General features: G+C 44.5%; 1 protein-coding gene across 1 annotated transcript in view; it reads right to left on the bottom strand.

The window, feature by feature from the left end:
- RLIG1 (RNA 5'-phosphate and 3'-OH ligase 1) overlaps nt 1-15,551 on the bottom strand; it is a 199,569-nt gene that overhangs the window by 153,396 nt on the left and 30,622 nt on the right. Inside the window, exons 2-3 of the mRNA XM_086918000.1 lie at nt 2,745-2,862; nt 2,098-2,193 (exon numbers count right to left, since the gene is read on the bottom strand). Of these exons, the coding sequence (XP_086774126.1) occupies nt 2,098-2,193; nt 2,745-2,862 (214 nt within the window). The remainder of the gene's footprint in view (nt 1-2,097; nt 2,194-2,744; nt 2,863-15,551) is intronic.

Here is a 15,551-nt window from a genome sequence, read left to right as displayed (position 1 = left end):
GGATGGCACCCCGTTGACGAAATTTCAGTTTCAGAGGGTGCTGGCACTTACAATCGCTGCGGCGGGCATGAACCTGTGCGATTTTGGGACCCACTCATTCAGAATAGGGGCCGCTACTGAGGCTACGGCTCGGGGTCTGGGAGCGGAAGAAGTGAAACAGTTAGGCCGTTGGTCCTCGAACTGTTTCAAGATGTATGTGCGACTGCACATATTGTAAAAGACTGATGAAATGCACTCACGCTTGTTGTCTTTTGTTTGAATTACAGTTTCGCAAGCCTGTGACGCGGGGCGGAATTTGGGATCAACCCATCACCAGAGGACCAGCGGTCAAGGATCACCGACTGGAGAGCAAGTGGTATGGGTCGTGGGCCACTCATACGTGAGGCGCGCCGGGGACGTATTCATGGCAGGTGACTCGACTCACGCATCTGGGGAATACGGGTTCAGAGTGACCTTCCATGGAAAGGGAGGCCTCTGTGTTGACCAATTTCAATCGTTTGTGGAGGGTCTCTTAGGGCGGCAAAGGTCACCGCCATCTGTAATCATAGTGCACTTGGGGGGCAATGACTTGGTAAGACTGGGAAGACGGGTGTTAGTGGAACACATATTGTCGGCAGTCAGCTGGTTGGCTAGGAGGCTCCCGGGGTGCACAATTGCCTGGTCCCACATGATCCCCATGAGAGTTTGGCGGGGGGTTTCTCTGTAACAGCGTTGAACCACTCGGTAAAGAGGGTCAACAATAAAATTGGGAAATTGTTTTGTTCCGCGCATTTGCAAAGCATTCCCCATGGGTGTATTCGGGGTGAACACTATTACTTGCATGATGGGGTTCACCTGTCCAGGGCGGGGAATGATTTACTCATAGGAGACTTCATAGCATGGATAAGGGGATTGAGGAGGCATGACCTTTAGGAGGTGTGGGGGGGCCGGATAGTCGGTCAACTATCCGGCCTGTGGCGGTAAGGTCATGATCGGTGAGCAGTGATTTCAAGGTCCCTAGGGGGGGCGCCACCCAGTATGGATGGGAGCGCCCGGTGGAGGCGGCCATTGGCCCCTCCCACAGGGAGGCGGCACCCACTACGGATGGGTCGCCTAGGGGGAGACGGCCATAGGCCCCTCCCAGGGGGGAGACGGCTATATGCCCCTCCTACGAATTTCCCGGGGGACGAATATCCACTCCGGCGGAAGAGAGTATGGGGAAGGGGGGGGGGGGGGGGGGAGTCCACGCTGTCCTTCTTACAGATACCTCACACGGGAACTCGGACGACCTTTAAGATGGCGTCGAGTGAAAGGGGGCCCCCACGACAATGGAAGTTACAGTTGGCAACGAGGGTAAAGTCCTCTGCGCATGCGCCACTCACACCGTGATGGCGGGAATTTGGTAGTAGGGATCTGACACCGGTTAAGACCTTGCCGTTGGCCCTTAATGCTAGGATGTACAATTTTATTTTAGAATGTTATGCATTTTCAGGATGCTAGACTCGGCTAGGAAACCTTTGTATTAGAGATCTGTTAAGGTTAGCCAAAGAACATGTCTTCATCAAAATGTAATGAAAGTAAAATTGTACATAATTTATGAAACGTTTTAATTTAAAGTTTAAATTTTGTTTCATATTTTAATAAATACGGCCGGGGGGGGTAACTCCCCCCCGCCTTCCAAAAGGCCAAACTTGTGTCTGTCTCCTCCCATGGGGAATCGGTGTTGGGAGGGGGTGGCGGGCATCCCGGCCATAAGAAAAATCTGCTTTGCTGGGTTTTGAGCTTTAACCACCACTGCACAAAGTATACTTCATCAAAATACCTCCAATTCATTTTAAGAAAAATGTTTAACAAATATTCTGGAAGGAAATTGATACTTTTCACTCAAAGTATATATGAAGCATCAAAGTACAAAAAGGATTTTTTTTAATTTGAGATGCAACTAGAAGAGGCAAACTGAGCTAGTAATATTTCTTGCCATTTCCCTCTCCTCCATAAATTACTTGGTTTTTAGGTTTTTATGAAACGCTAGGTTCGACAAAGTCAAACAATCTTTTAAAGAAGAAAAATATGTTAGTTATTGGAAAGATGCAGAATCTACAAGGAAATGACACCAACCTTTTGAATCTTGTTTAGCGTGGACAAATCTTTTATACCTCTTTTCAGCTTGCTTGTTAGGTTTTCTATCCAGACGAGCCCAAAGGTACGGCTGTCCTATTAGCAAAAATTAAAGTTAGAAATGATGGATTGAAACACGGACACAAAATAGTTACTTCTGGTTAGTATATTCTCCCCCATATTGTGTGTATTTTGTCAAGATTGCGTGCAGGCAGTCAGTATACAGTCTTGAGAGGTGTAGCAGAACAAACTTTGGCGAACCAAAGACCAGTCACAAAAAGCCACAGAGGCACTAGTCAAAATGCAAATACATATAAATACATCACATACATTGGGTTCTGCCAGACACTGCCATAGCCACCCGTACAATACTTAAGTGATCGCAATGTGCTGATACACGATAATACTGATGCTGCACTGTCTTTATTTGTATTTGTATTTTCTTTACAGTTATTCCATACATATATTAGGTGGTTTTCATTGAGATAGGGTTTTTTCTTATGACGGATACTTATTCACTCGAAGTAACGCAGAACATGTACTGTTCTGAAAATTGAATAAAACGACTTAAAAAAATACTGCACATACAAATGCCTATAAGTGTTAATAACAACTGAGTTGCATCCACTCAATAACTTGCATTTTACCTTTATAAGATGCCACATAGCAGCAGGTTCCATCCACCTTTTCAGTAGGAAGGGCACTGAATACATCGGCCTCTTGTGCCTTTGGATTTATAATTTCGGTTGCCAGAACCTTAAAGGGCTAAACAGATTTACATTTTTAATGCCCAAATCAACTTAGTAATAAACAAACAACAGCGTGGAAAAACTGGAAGAGCAAAAGTACCTGGATGAGTTGCTAACGAATACATGGGAACATTCTACTCTGTGTTGAATGTATGGAATACCTGCTGTAATTTTTCCAACACAAATACATCTACAAATGAGCACATTTAAAATGCCGAATAATAGCAAACGTCTATTAAAAAAGTAAGAAAATGTACCTACGTCTTATGCTTTCAAAGACCAAAATCTCTTTTCAGGTCGAACCTGGACACCGCTTGCACAGTCAGATGATCTGTCGTATGTACTTTGTGAGGTCTGACTCCTCCCACTGTGTTGGATTGGCATTTGTCTGTGCCACTCAAAAATCGAAGCCTGCTAATGGTTGGTGCAGGTCTCATCTTTTCTCATATTTTAACTCCCATGGCGTATTGTGGGAACAAGCAGCACATGCTTGTTGTCTTTTGTTTAACTTACATTACACTTCACTTCTCTGTGCCATCTCCCCCCACCCTCTCACGCCTCCCAAAACATTGCTGACCACACCCACCACCCCTCTGAGATCATTGTTTTTTTTGTGTGTCTAAATTACATGAATAGATTTATTTTTTGGTCTAATTTAAATTAATAGTATACAGTGCAAGCACGGGGAGATTAAGTGATTTGCAGATCCACACAGGGCATTGAGCCGACGCCAAGGATCAAACACGTTAGCCAAGTTTATAGCTCCCCCTCGTTCTGTCTGGAAGAAGACTCCGACTCAGCCTGGGGAAAGCTGGAGGGCTCAATCCGAGAAGCTCTGGACGCTATAGCTCCAATCAAAAGGGTAAAAATTCAGGAGAGGGGAGCTCATGCCCCCTTGTACATAGATACCCTTAAGAGAGAAAAAGCTTTATGCAGGGTTATGGAAAGGAAATAGAGGAAGTCTAAGGCAGAGCCAGATGAACAGCTCTACCATAGGGCACATAGAGCCTATCTTAATAGCTGTAATGTAGCCAGAAGAGCACATCTGGGATCTCGCATTATGGAAGCAAAGAACTCCTCTAAGGAGCTATTTAGGATCCTGAAGGAATTCACCAACCCGAAGGCCAACAACCCGCTGCCACCCCCCACCCAAGAGCTGTGTGATGACCTAGCCAACTACTTCACCCACAGGATTGATACAATCTATCGCTCTTTTGAATCTGTGGAAACAGACTTGGTGGAAGCAGACTTTCCTGTAGGTCTGTCGCAGGAAACACCAACTCCTCCTAGGTTAGAATCCTTCCCTCATTTTACAAGTGAGTGAGTGGGCTTCTTTTTAAGCCTTGCGAAATCAGGATCGTCATTAGATCCTGCACCACCGAACGTCCTGTCAAAGCTCAGACCGGTCTTAGTCGACACGCTTGCTAAGATTTGCAACATCTCGCTAGACACTGCCATGTTCCAGATGAAGTGGAAAAATGCTGGTGTCAAACCATTGCTTAAAAAGGCGCTAGAGGATCCGACTGACCTACAAATCTATAGGCCGATCTCGCTCCTCTCCTTCTGCTCGAAGGTAACGGAATCACTAGTTAACCAGCATCTATCTTACTATCTGGAACATAACAACCTTTTGGATCCTTCCCAGTCCGGCTTCCGTGCCTCACATAGCATGGAGGCTTCACTGTTGGAGGTTACGGACACCATAAGACTGACATTGCACAGGGGGACCCCGGTGCTCCTAGTCCTGCTTGATCTGTCGTCAGCCTTTGACACTATCCCTCATAGGATTCTGCTTGACAGATTGTGAGGGATTGGTGTCAAGGGCCTGGACCTTACATTGATGCAAAGCTATCTATCCGATCGCACCCAGAGTATCCAGTTAGATTCTTTCGTGTCACAGACCATAGTGGTGGACAGGGGAGTTCCTCAGGGATCTGTCCTGAGTCCCACCTTATTTAATGTGTATGTGACCCCCTGGACGAAAACATCAGAAGCTATGGGTTCGAGACCATCTTGTATGCCGCTGACATGCAGTTGATCGTCCCTATTGAAGATGACATCTCATCAACTCAATTAAAATTTAAAAACTGCATGTCTAGCATCGCAACATGGATGAGGAAGAATTTCTTACAGCTCAATTAATTGAAAACGGAGATATTGCTGTTCTGGAAGGCCGAGCAAATCTGGTACTCTGACTGGTGGCCTGCAGAGGTGGGAGAAGCCCCTGCCCCCAAAAACTGGGCCAAGAACCTCGGCATCAGGATTGATAATAAACTATCAATGGAGGAGCAGGTGAAGACATTGTCAGGCACCTGCTTCGGTACAATGAGGATGCTCAGAAAAATATTTCCCTGGATCCTACTCTCAGCAAGAAAAACCATTATCCAGTCACTCTTGGTGAGTTGACTTGACTACGGCAACTTACTGCTTGTTGGAATAAGGGAAGACCTACTTTCCAAACTACAGGTGGTGCAGAGCACTGCAGCTCGCCTTGCCCTTATTAAGCCGGCACGCACCCCCTCCGCCCCCCCGCTGAGCCACCTTCATTGGCTTCCAGTCAAGAAACGTGCTATTTTTAAGATGCTCTGGTGGTCTTTAGGTTGCAACAAGGGAAAGAACCTGCCTATCTCAAAACGAAATCCATCTGGTATCAACCAGTACGACAGTTAAGATCTAGTAACCATAACCTTTTGTGCACATAAAGAATAAACAAGGTGAAAATGGGGGGCCGAGCCTTCCCCAATCTGGCTCCCAGGTACTGGAACAATCTACCCGAAAAGATTTGGTCCTGCTTTGAGCTATCTAGTTTTAAGAAACTGCTAAAGACCTGGCATGTTTTAGGTGGTCCCTGCCTATGAGTACCCATTTTTCGAAGCGCCGAGAGATCCCCCTGGGGATGATTCGCTGCGCTCTATAAATGAGTAAAAGTAAAGTAAAGTAAAGTAAAGTTCCAGATAAGTGTGCTGCGTACAATCCACGGGAAATTTTGTAGTGAAATGTTATCTGCTCCTTTCAGGAAGGAGACCCAGTTTAGCCAGGATCGGAAGGAGGTGACAGACTTGTTCTTCCAGTTAGCCAAAATAGTGTTACATGCAGCAGTGAGTAGGATACCAATTAGTAGATTTTCTTCACAAGATCTTATGTTTGGGTTTAAAAACCCCTGTTGTAGTGTTAAGAAAGTCCGCTGTAGAGGAACTCCACAGGTGGAATGGATAAAGCTAAACACTAAGTCCCAAAAAGGGAGACCTTGCTACAATAGAAGGGGAGATGAGGGAGATCACCCATGGGGTCGTTGCAATTCCAGCAAGCTGGTGTCTTCCTAAGGGAGAGTTTGTGGAGGCGTGCAGGGGTCCAGAACATCCTGTATAATAACCAGAATTTCCTCTGTGCAAGTGTGAGGGAGGTTTTATTCGACCACTGACCTCCATAGCTGATGTCAGGATTGTGGTGTAATCTTTTCAGTGGGGTCCGACCTAGCTTGGAGTTTTGAGGATGTGGTGGAGGACTTTGATTGTATAAGATGGTAAAACATAGAGGTCTGGTGACCGGATTTATTAAAGGATAAAATGGTCTTGATAAGTGAAGGGTCATTATTAGGTAGTATTAATTTAGAAAGAGCAACCTTAAGTTTAAAAAAATCATAAAGATCTATGTCCTGTAGGTTAAAGTGATTTTTCAGATCCGTGAAGGCTAGCAGAGATTGAAAAGACCCTAGGTCTTTCAAGAAGTTGATGCCTCTAGAGGCCCGGCGGGACCAGCTGGGAGGACAGCCATGAATTCTGATTTTAGGGTTGTTCCCTAGGGAGGTGATATTTGAGCTAGAGAACCGGGTTTCTAAGGTTCTATCAATTCTCAGGAGGGCCCATTTGGTGCTGAGGAAAATAGATTTGCCTGAGAGAGGGAGTTTGATAGTTAAGAGAGAGATTGGGTGGAATTCGCCTAGAACCTCCCTTTCTACCAAAAGCCATGTGGTGGTATAATCCAGGGCTTGGGCGAACCACATTGAGCCCTGTTTGGCCAGGAAGACAGTTTGATAGCTCTTGAAGTCTGCAAGACTAACGCCACCAAGATGCACTGGAAGGCATAGTTTTTTTTTTATTCCTGGTCTTTTGTTTTGCCAAAGGAATTTGTTTAGTAGCTTGTGAATCTTTTTTTTTTAGAAATTCTGGTAGCATATTTGTATGGTAGTTGAATATGGGTATGATCATCATTTTTATAGTCTTCACTCGGCCCCACCATGTTAAAAATTTGGGGTTCCATCCCTCAGGTAAAGTTTCTACCTTCCTTAGAGCTTGTGTCTCATTGTGTTTCAGGGATTCCATTAAGTCAGAGTTGAATTCTAAGCCCAGGTATTTCACAAATTTTGGTTGCCAGGTTAGACCTGTGTTGATGAACAGGGTACTGGAGCAGAGATTATTCAGAGGGAGAATTTCAGATTTGTCTTTGTTAAGTTTGTAATTAAAAACTTGGGCATATTCTTCGATGGATTGAAGTAGGGCTGGAATAGATTGACTAGCCTTTTCAGACATTATTAGGATATCGTCAGCGTATACCGCGGCTTTCACTTTAATATTATTGAAGTTGATGACATGAATGTAGAGGTTGGATCTGATCTTGTGAAGTAAGAGATCAAGGGTTAGGATGAATAATGAGGGCGAGAGGGGGCAACCTTGCCCCGTGCCTCTTTCTAGTTTAAATGCAGAGGAAAGTAAGCCACCAGACCTGATTTTAGCAGACGGACCATTGTACATGGCCATGATCATTCTAGTAAAGGTATCACCTATATTAAATTTCTTAAGATATCTACTGGGAAAGGTTCATTAGACCCTATTGAATGCTTTTTCAGCATTGAGGATAACTGCTACCATTTTAGAAGGCGCCAATTTAGATTTGTCAAGAAAGTGGCAGAGGAGCCGGGTGTTGTTGTTGGATAGCCTGTGTTTCATGAAGCCCACTTGTGAGAGTCTGATTAGGTGAGGCAGGATAAGTTCCAATCTCTTACAAAGTATCTTGGCATAGATCTTTGCATGTAGGTTAATTAGAGAGATTGGGCTGTAGTTTTCAACTTGTGTATGGGCTTTCCCCTCTTTGGGGATTACAACGATAGTTGCTTCAAAGTTGGTCCTGGATATAGTGCCAGAGTCTGCAAAGTGTTAAAAAAGGGACAGAAGAGTTGGTTTGGGTATATGGGCGAACGTTTTGTAAAAGCTGGCAGTATAGCAATCTGGAGGGGGTACATTGTTTGATTTTAGCAAACAATCTGCTGAGTCTATCTCTTCTATAGAGAATGGGGAGCTTTCTGACTTCTGTGGACCTCCACTTAATCATTATTGGAATCTAGGAACCCCCACCGAATCACTGTTGGAATGCAGGGACCCCCACTAACTTATTACAAGAATCTGGGGACAACGGCTTGAGCAATTTCAAGGATTTCAATAAACAACAAGCATTTACAATGCAACGTTTTCGCCTTTGGAAAAGTTAGAGCTATTGGCAATGTAAATGACAATGCCATTTATTTATCTGTTTTCAAAACCAACACATAAATACAAATTTTGTCATTTACAATGCCAATAGCTCAAACTTTTCCAAAGGCGAAATCGTTGCATTGTAAATGCTTGTTATCAATTTTAAATAAGAGAGGGAGAGAGAATGTATGTGTTTGTTGGTATGTTTGTTTTTTAATGTATAGTTTCGAAGCAGGGGCGTCAAATAGATAAGGAGTTGCAGTATGTAGAAGAGAAATTATATGCAGGACCAGGTTAAACCAGATTACTGAAAGTAGGCTGTGAATGTGATGGAGCGGAAGAGGGGGGCGTGACCTGGGCTCTGCAATACACCAATTTGCACCGCTGGTTCACACAATGTTTACAGTTTCAAGCAGATCGATATGAAGTGATCTGCCCAGAATCACACGATGGCTAAGTGGAAACGCCGCGATTGAACCGTAGATCTCCAGTTTCCCAGCTCGGGCTCAAGACACTAGTCTGCGTCTCCCATTTAAGCAAATCTGACATTTCCTAAACCTCGGGCGATCCGGTGACGGCAGAGAATTATCAAGTTCACTTCCAAGACGAGACACCTCCTGATGGATGTGGTCCGTGGGCTTAAACTGCCGACTCTAGTGCTGGAAACCAGAGTTCGAGTCTGGAGGTCGCGTCCACATCCTGAGATTCTGGGAAAATCACTTAATCTCCTCAGTGCCTGAATCTGTAATGTAAATACGGCACTCGTGTAAAGCGCTCCAATACCTTCGGGTCGAGTTCGCGCTATATAAAATCTGCACAAAAAAAAAATGGCCAGGAATGTTTATGTTCTGTGAAAGTCAAGTCCTATCGCAAGAACAATCCGGTACTACTTTTTCTGATTTAATTTCTCTCCTGGCGCTCTAGCGCACCTGTGCACTTTTTGTTCTATATTTATAGCGCTTTCGCATTTTGCTCATACCTTCTGAAACAAACAGAACACAGACGTAGACTTTTTGTCTAATACACACACGCTTTCTTTGATTTTCTGGGCACGAATTGCATGCACTGCCTGGGTGGTATTAATTTTCACGGAGGCGCTATTTTACATAGGCGCCATATTACACAGGTGCGCTATATAAAAGGAACGCACGAGGTAACTAAAATTAGTAATGGCTGGATGACATAACGCATAATGTCGCACAAACATTCTTAGATAGCTTAATTTTCACAAGCGCCTGTGCACCAATATTTGAAAAGATAGACGCAAATGTTCATTGTAACTTGACAACCGTGGAGATTTCGGTGCAAATGGCAAAGAAGCACGTTTTGCTCCACTTTTTCTTTCTCCGTCGGTACTTTTCTGCGCAGGAGGGATTATTATGTGTATTACGCCCATGTTGGCACACATGACTGAGCAATGATTTTGGCACTGCAAAACAGCATTGCGTGCCAGAAATTGCGTTAAATAGCACACACGGCGCAAAATAGCACACACGGCGCTAACAGCACACACGTAAAAAATACTGTGGTGATAAATAGCACTGTTGTGCAAATTACCACCCCTCCTGCTGTTATGCAATTCACAGTTGGAGAGTGGACATGGACCCGGAAGGGGAGGAGACACCATATGCACGTTTATATCGCTTTAAAATATTTCTATTTGGAGTGCTTTATTGATATACATTTAACGTGGTTGTATTCTTCTGTTAATATTTCATTGTTCACTTCGTAATCACACGTTTCTCTCTTTCGTCGCAGCAATATATGTCAGTTCTCTGTGACATCATATACTTTTCGGAAGACTGAGCTTCATCTGGGCACTTCAGGTCTGCACTTGACCATAATTGGCCGTGTAAACGTATTTTGTCTTAAAATGAGAATTACCGTCTAAAATAAACTACAAACTCGACGGCACACCTGTGCTTAAATACCACGTCTTTGTTTTTCCATCCGACAACAGCAGCCCCGTCGCTATCAAAAGACATGGGAGCGATAAAAACCCGCATTACTGTGTGTGTTTAAAATATTCTGAACGCTCGTTGACATGATCAACAAAAACAAGTCAGGTCCCGGGCCGGCAGCCAATCACAGCGCGGCCCGGGGAATGACGTCACGGGGGTGTCCCGGCCGGCAGATTCGGGGACGTGTTTTTCACGCTCTCCCCTTCCCATTGGCTGGAAGGTAAAATTCCAGCCAATGGGAAGAGGAGAGGGCGGGACTTAAAAAAAGACACAGAAACGCCCCTGAATTGCGTTTTCACGGGGAAAGCGTGATTGACAGCCAATCTCTTCCAATGGCTAGCCTCCATTTATGGAGCTACCCATTGGAAGACAGAGGCGGGACGAAGCCCCATAGTGTAGGATCATAAGATTTCGCCCTGGGCGGAGCACCTGCTTCGCAGGTGCTACGGCCAGGTCGAAACCTAAAAATGAAGAACCAGGCATTCATCAAATAATACACATATGAAATATTTTAATTTTATTTACTTCACAAATATAAAAAAAAAATAATCAAAATGTTCATTTTAATGGAAAGGTTGAGGCTTTTGTAAATGTAATTGAGGCTCCCGTCACCCAAACTGTTCTATATTTGATGCATTTGCAGTGCTCTCAGAAATCAATCTGAGGACACCAACTTAATTTTAAGCCTCCAATTTCAAATGCGGTCACATTTACGGACGTTTTAAATTTTTCAATGTTACATTTTCTTTATTTATATCCACTTTAATAATCTGTTAATATTATTTAATTTTCTAAGCAATAGCCGACCCCCTGAGTAGGTGTTTCTGACCATCAGGGGTCTCCGGACCACAGGTTGAGAACCGCTGTCCAAGAGCAATGTGGAATGTAAACACGGCAAGATTTTTATAGAGCACTGGCCATTGCTATGTCCGTAAACTAGTTATTTACCAAGCAGAAGGGGCCTTTCTACGTAGAATGCCTTACTACTCTCTGTTTCACTTGGCCCTTTTGGCATGTTTATCCGTAAACTTTTTGCCTTTTCTGTGATCTGATATTGGTAGTTTTTGGCCTCTGCACACTTTAGCACTGTGGCCAAATGTAAATTGCGTGCGCGCTCTAAGTGCATGTGGTGAGATTGGCCTGCCCTCCCATAGGAATGCATGGGGGATGTGTGTCTCCATGGTAATTCCTGGTATAAGAGGAGTGCAGGGGTGAGTTTAGTATGTATGAACTCGTGAGAATAAATGCTGCTCAATGGTGTGCGCAGATGTATGGTGACTGGTGGAAAAATGCCACTTTTAGAAGGTTGGCATTTCTGTGCGCTATGAGTCTACCTGCCTGATGTGAATTTCATGTCTGTCTTGTGAGTGACAAGGACTGGTGAGGTGTAGGTGGCTCCCGAAGGGGCGGGATGAGTCAGCGCTAGGCTGAATGGGACATCTACATTTTAAGTAGTGGGAGGAGAAGTTCCTGGCCCCTGAATAGGAGTGTACCTGCCCTAGGGAATGCTGGCTCCGCCCCCCTGTGGTGTGTCTGATGACGAGCCCCCACCTAACAAGGAGGAAAGAGGAGCCTGGTAAAGAGAGTGCTCCAAAACCAGTTGCATCGGGTTTCCTCAGCACTGTGCTGTGACACAAAGGAAAAGGGTGTATAAAAGAAGGGGTTGTGACCCCATGAATGTTGTTGTGCTGTTCCTGACTTGGACGAAGGGGGCCTGCTGCTGCTGGGCTCCAGGAGGAACCAATGATAGATGATAGCCGTGCACAGCTTTTTAGGTAATCTGTGAGTTAAATGCGTAGATCGTGCTCCTTTGTATACTCCCTGCTTAAGAGTATATACAACAAATGAAGATTGCGCTGGCACCGTACAGTGCTAGTGTCACAAAGGGCACAGAATGTAGATTGCGGGTTAATACCAGCCAATTTATGAACAATAAAGTTTTCGACAAGTTCAATTTTCTGTTCTCTGCAGTATTTTATTCATACTTTTGTAGATGATTTCAACTTAAGAGTAAAACAGTAATCATATTTTTATATTCAATTCCTTTTCCAAAAATACATTCCATATATTCCAATGCATTTCGGCCTACTGGCCTTCATCTGGGAAATCTGCGAAGCAAAAATTATATCTGTCACGACATGAGGTATCATGTTAAATTCAAACAAATTAAATGACTCTAAAACTTTAACCTGTCATACAATCATTGACATTGTTAACATTATTAACTCAAGCTCAGTTGCGCTGTCTGTGCATTTTTAGCGGTGGCTGGTTCACTCTGAGAGCTTACGCGCTAAACAAATACTAGCATTTTCATTGTGAAACCGGAAAACAAGTTAACCAGAAGTACGAGCAACATTATAGCCAGTTCCCTTCGTGTTACTTATCATTGCAGTTACTTTACATCCAGAGTGTAACGCGTTCACCAACCGGACTCTATTGTGGGTTTTAAAATCAAAACATACGCTTTTAACGATGGGGCGTGTAAGCGCTGCCTAAGGGAATAGTCTTAGCTGTTGCTTCTTACCGGGAATGCACTGAGATCTCGATTCTATCCGCGCGAGTGGCTTCTGCTCTCACTGCGGTGAAAGTCGGCGTGTGACGTATGTGGGCTGCACTCTGCTTCTAAAAATACGCGCGCATTTAATTAAAGGGCCAGTGTTTATTAACATCTAGTATCTGTAACCTTATGCTTAACGATAGAGCTTTTCAATGAATACGTGAGTACATAATGTAAAAATAAAACATGATAAACGTAAACAGCACCATGAAAACTAGATATACTAGAATACTAGATGTTAATAAACACTGCAAGGTCGTGAGCAACCTCGTCAGACTGACGGTAAAGGCAAGCCGGACAATTTTCCTCGTCAACGCCCTTTGTTTCAGAAAAATAAAGTTGCTGCATTAACAGCAAGGTATGTCACGGACAGTGAGAACTCAACTTCGGAATCTAACATGGGCAGTAACGCTGCTAGACAGCGCAGCGGAGGTTACAATAGTGCGGTAAGCACTGCGTCCATTTCTGATGTCGACAGCAACTGACACCTTCCCTACAGTTGAAACTGCAGACACCCGAGTGGCTCCCCCTGACAGACTATATGACATAGTATTTTTAATTGAAAGTGATATACAATGTGTTGTTAAAGGGATTTTTTGGGGAGAATCTGACTTCTTCATATGACATCTTGTTAGCGGAGGCAGGTTTGCCCTCGCCTTATGTTTTGGCCGCTCCGAGGGGGAAGGAGGTAATTCTCCCTAGTTTATCACACTGTGCCCAAGGAGCATGTACAACATTTTGCAGAAGAGTGGGTTCTGGTGCTTGTACCAGCTTTGTACTGTACTCCGGTTGGGTGGGATGAGATACCATTGCTGTCTATGCCATAGCCACAACCCCAATATCCTTCTGGCGGGAGGCAGAAGCTCCAGTTTCTGAAATTCTAGACCAATTAGAGTATCAAGGAGTAATTGAGACATGTGTGATGTGTGTGACCGATGAATAACCCTCTTTTTACTGTGCCCAAACTTGATGGGTCGTACCACATATTTTTGGGTTATCAACATTTGAACTCTCATTGTCGGACATGTGCCGTGCAAAATACCCATAGTTCTGCCCTCGTAGACAGTCTTGTGAGAAAAAGGTTTAAAACCACACTCGACATTTCCAATGGCTTTTTTAGTCATAACCTGTCCTCTATAAGTAGTCAATGGACAGCATTTACTTCCAGCGGCAAACAAAAACATTTCAAACGATTGGATACAAGAACAGCCCGGCCATTTTTGCCGCACGTGTCGTCTCTTTGTTAGACGGCATAGACCCTGATGCTTACTCGTACGTTGATGAGATTTATCTCACGGACGACGAATTATGGCCGCAACTCTGTTGCGTGGACCACATCATAGTTTTGTCTACGGACAACGGTTACAAATTTAACTTTGTGAAAGCAGAGTACACAGTCTTGCTTCTGGGCTTCGAGCTCAACAAGGAAGGTAGAGGCTTGGCGCCTCACTTCTTAGAGAAATGTGCACATTTGCGTACTCCAACAACCCTGAAAAAATAACAATCTTTGCTGGGATTTTTGAACTTCGGTCGAACTTACATTCCCGAATATGCCCAGCGTATTAAGCAGCTATGTGCCATGATACAACCAACCTTTACAAAAGCCTGCTGGCTTCCAGAACATTCCTCTATACTGCAATCTTTGCCGTCTGATCACACCCGTCTAGACAGATTTATTTGTACTAACTCCTTAACGGCCAAGTGTACGTCCTCAGACTATCTTGCTAAAACATTTTCGGATCATAGACCTCTAATACTTGACCTACGTTGGGGAAAGATACCCTCACCAGTGCCCACCTGGAGGCTCAACCCTTCACTACTAGAAGATGCCCCATTCCGCACACACCTTTCTGACACGTTAAATAATTATTTCAGGGAAAACTGGGACTCCACATCCTCGAACCTGGTAGTGTGGGATGCTATGAAGGCTGTGATAAGGGGAGATGCAATTGGCCGATTGGTGGGGGCCCGACAAGAAATTCATGGAAAACTCTGTGAGGTGGAGAACCGCCTGAGGGAACTAGAGACGGAGGTGGGAAAAGACCCTGGGCGCAAAGGAGACTTACAATTATGCAATATCGAAAACGCAGAACTCCTGGAAACCTTGAGGGTTATGGATTATGGGGACTATCTGAGACGCCAGCAGAAGGAAGCGGATAGATCCGGAGTCCTACTTGCTCGTCTGATCCGGGATACTCCTGATCTCCCCGTATTTACGAGCATCCGAGATAAAACAGGCAGGGAGGTAAACACACAACTGGAAATTAACACTGTGTTTAAGGATCATCTGGAGCGGCTATATGCTCCCCCCCCCCGAGGGTGCTGGAGATGATATGATGGAATTCCTACGGGGACTGACGATCCCAACCCTGACCCAGGAGGTACAGACTGCCCTAGCCAGACACACAATGCAGCAGGAAATAAAAGTAGCTATCCACTCACTAAACCGGGGCAAGACTCCTGGCATGGAAGGACTGCCTGGGGAATTTTATCAAACTTACTCAAACGCTAGCACCCGTTTTAGAGAAAATATACAAAACTGCTTATGAAGTCGGTCATCTACCAGCCACGACCATGCAGGATTTGGTAATATCCATTCCAAAAACCCGGCAGGGACACCCTTGATGTAAGTAACTATAGACCCCTCTCTATGCTCCCCACGAAGTACAAAATCCTTAGCAAAGCTATCGCCCTGCGTGTACAAGCCCATCTTCCTGGC

The sequence above is a fragment of the Lissotriton vulgaris genome, chromosome 1_1 (genome assembly GCF_964263255.1).
Source record: "Lissotriton vulgaris chromosome 1_1, aLisVul1.2, whole genome shotgun sequence".
NCBI classification, from domain to species: domain Eukaryota; kingdom Metazoa; phylum Chordata; class Amphibia; order Caudata; family Salamandridae; genus Lissotriton; species Lissotriton vulgaris.
The sequence above is the reverse complement of the archived record's forward strand: the minus strand, read 5'-3'. Positions and strand labels throughout refer to the sequence as shown.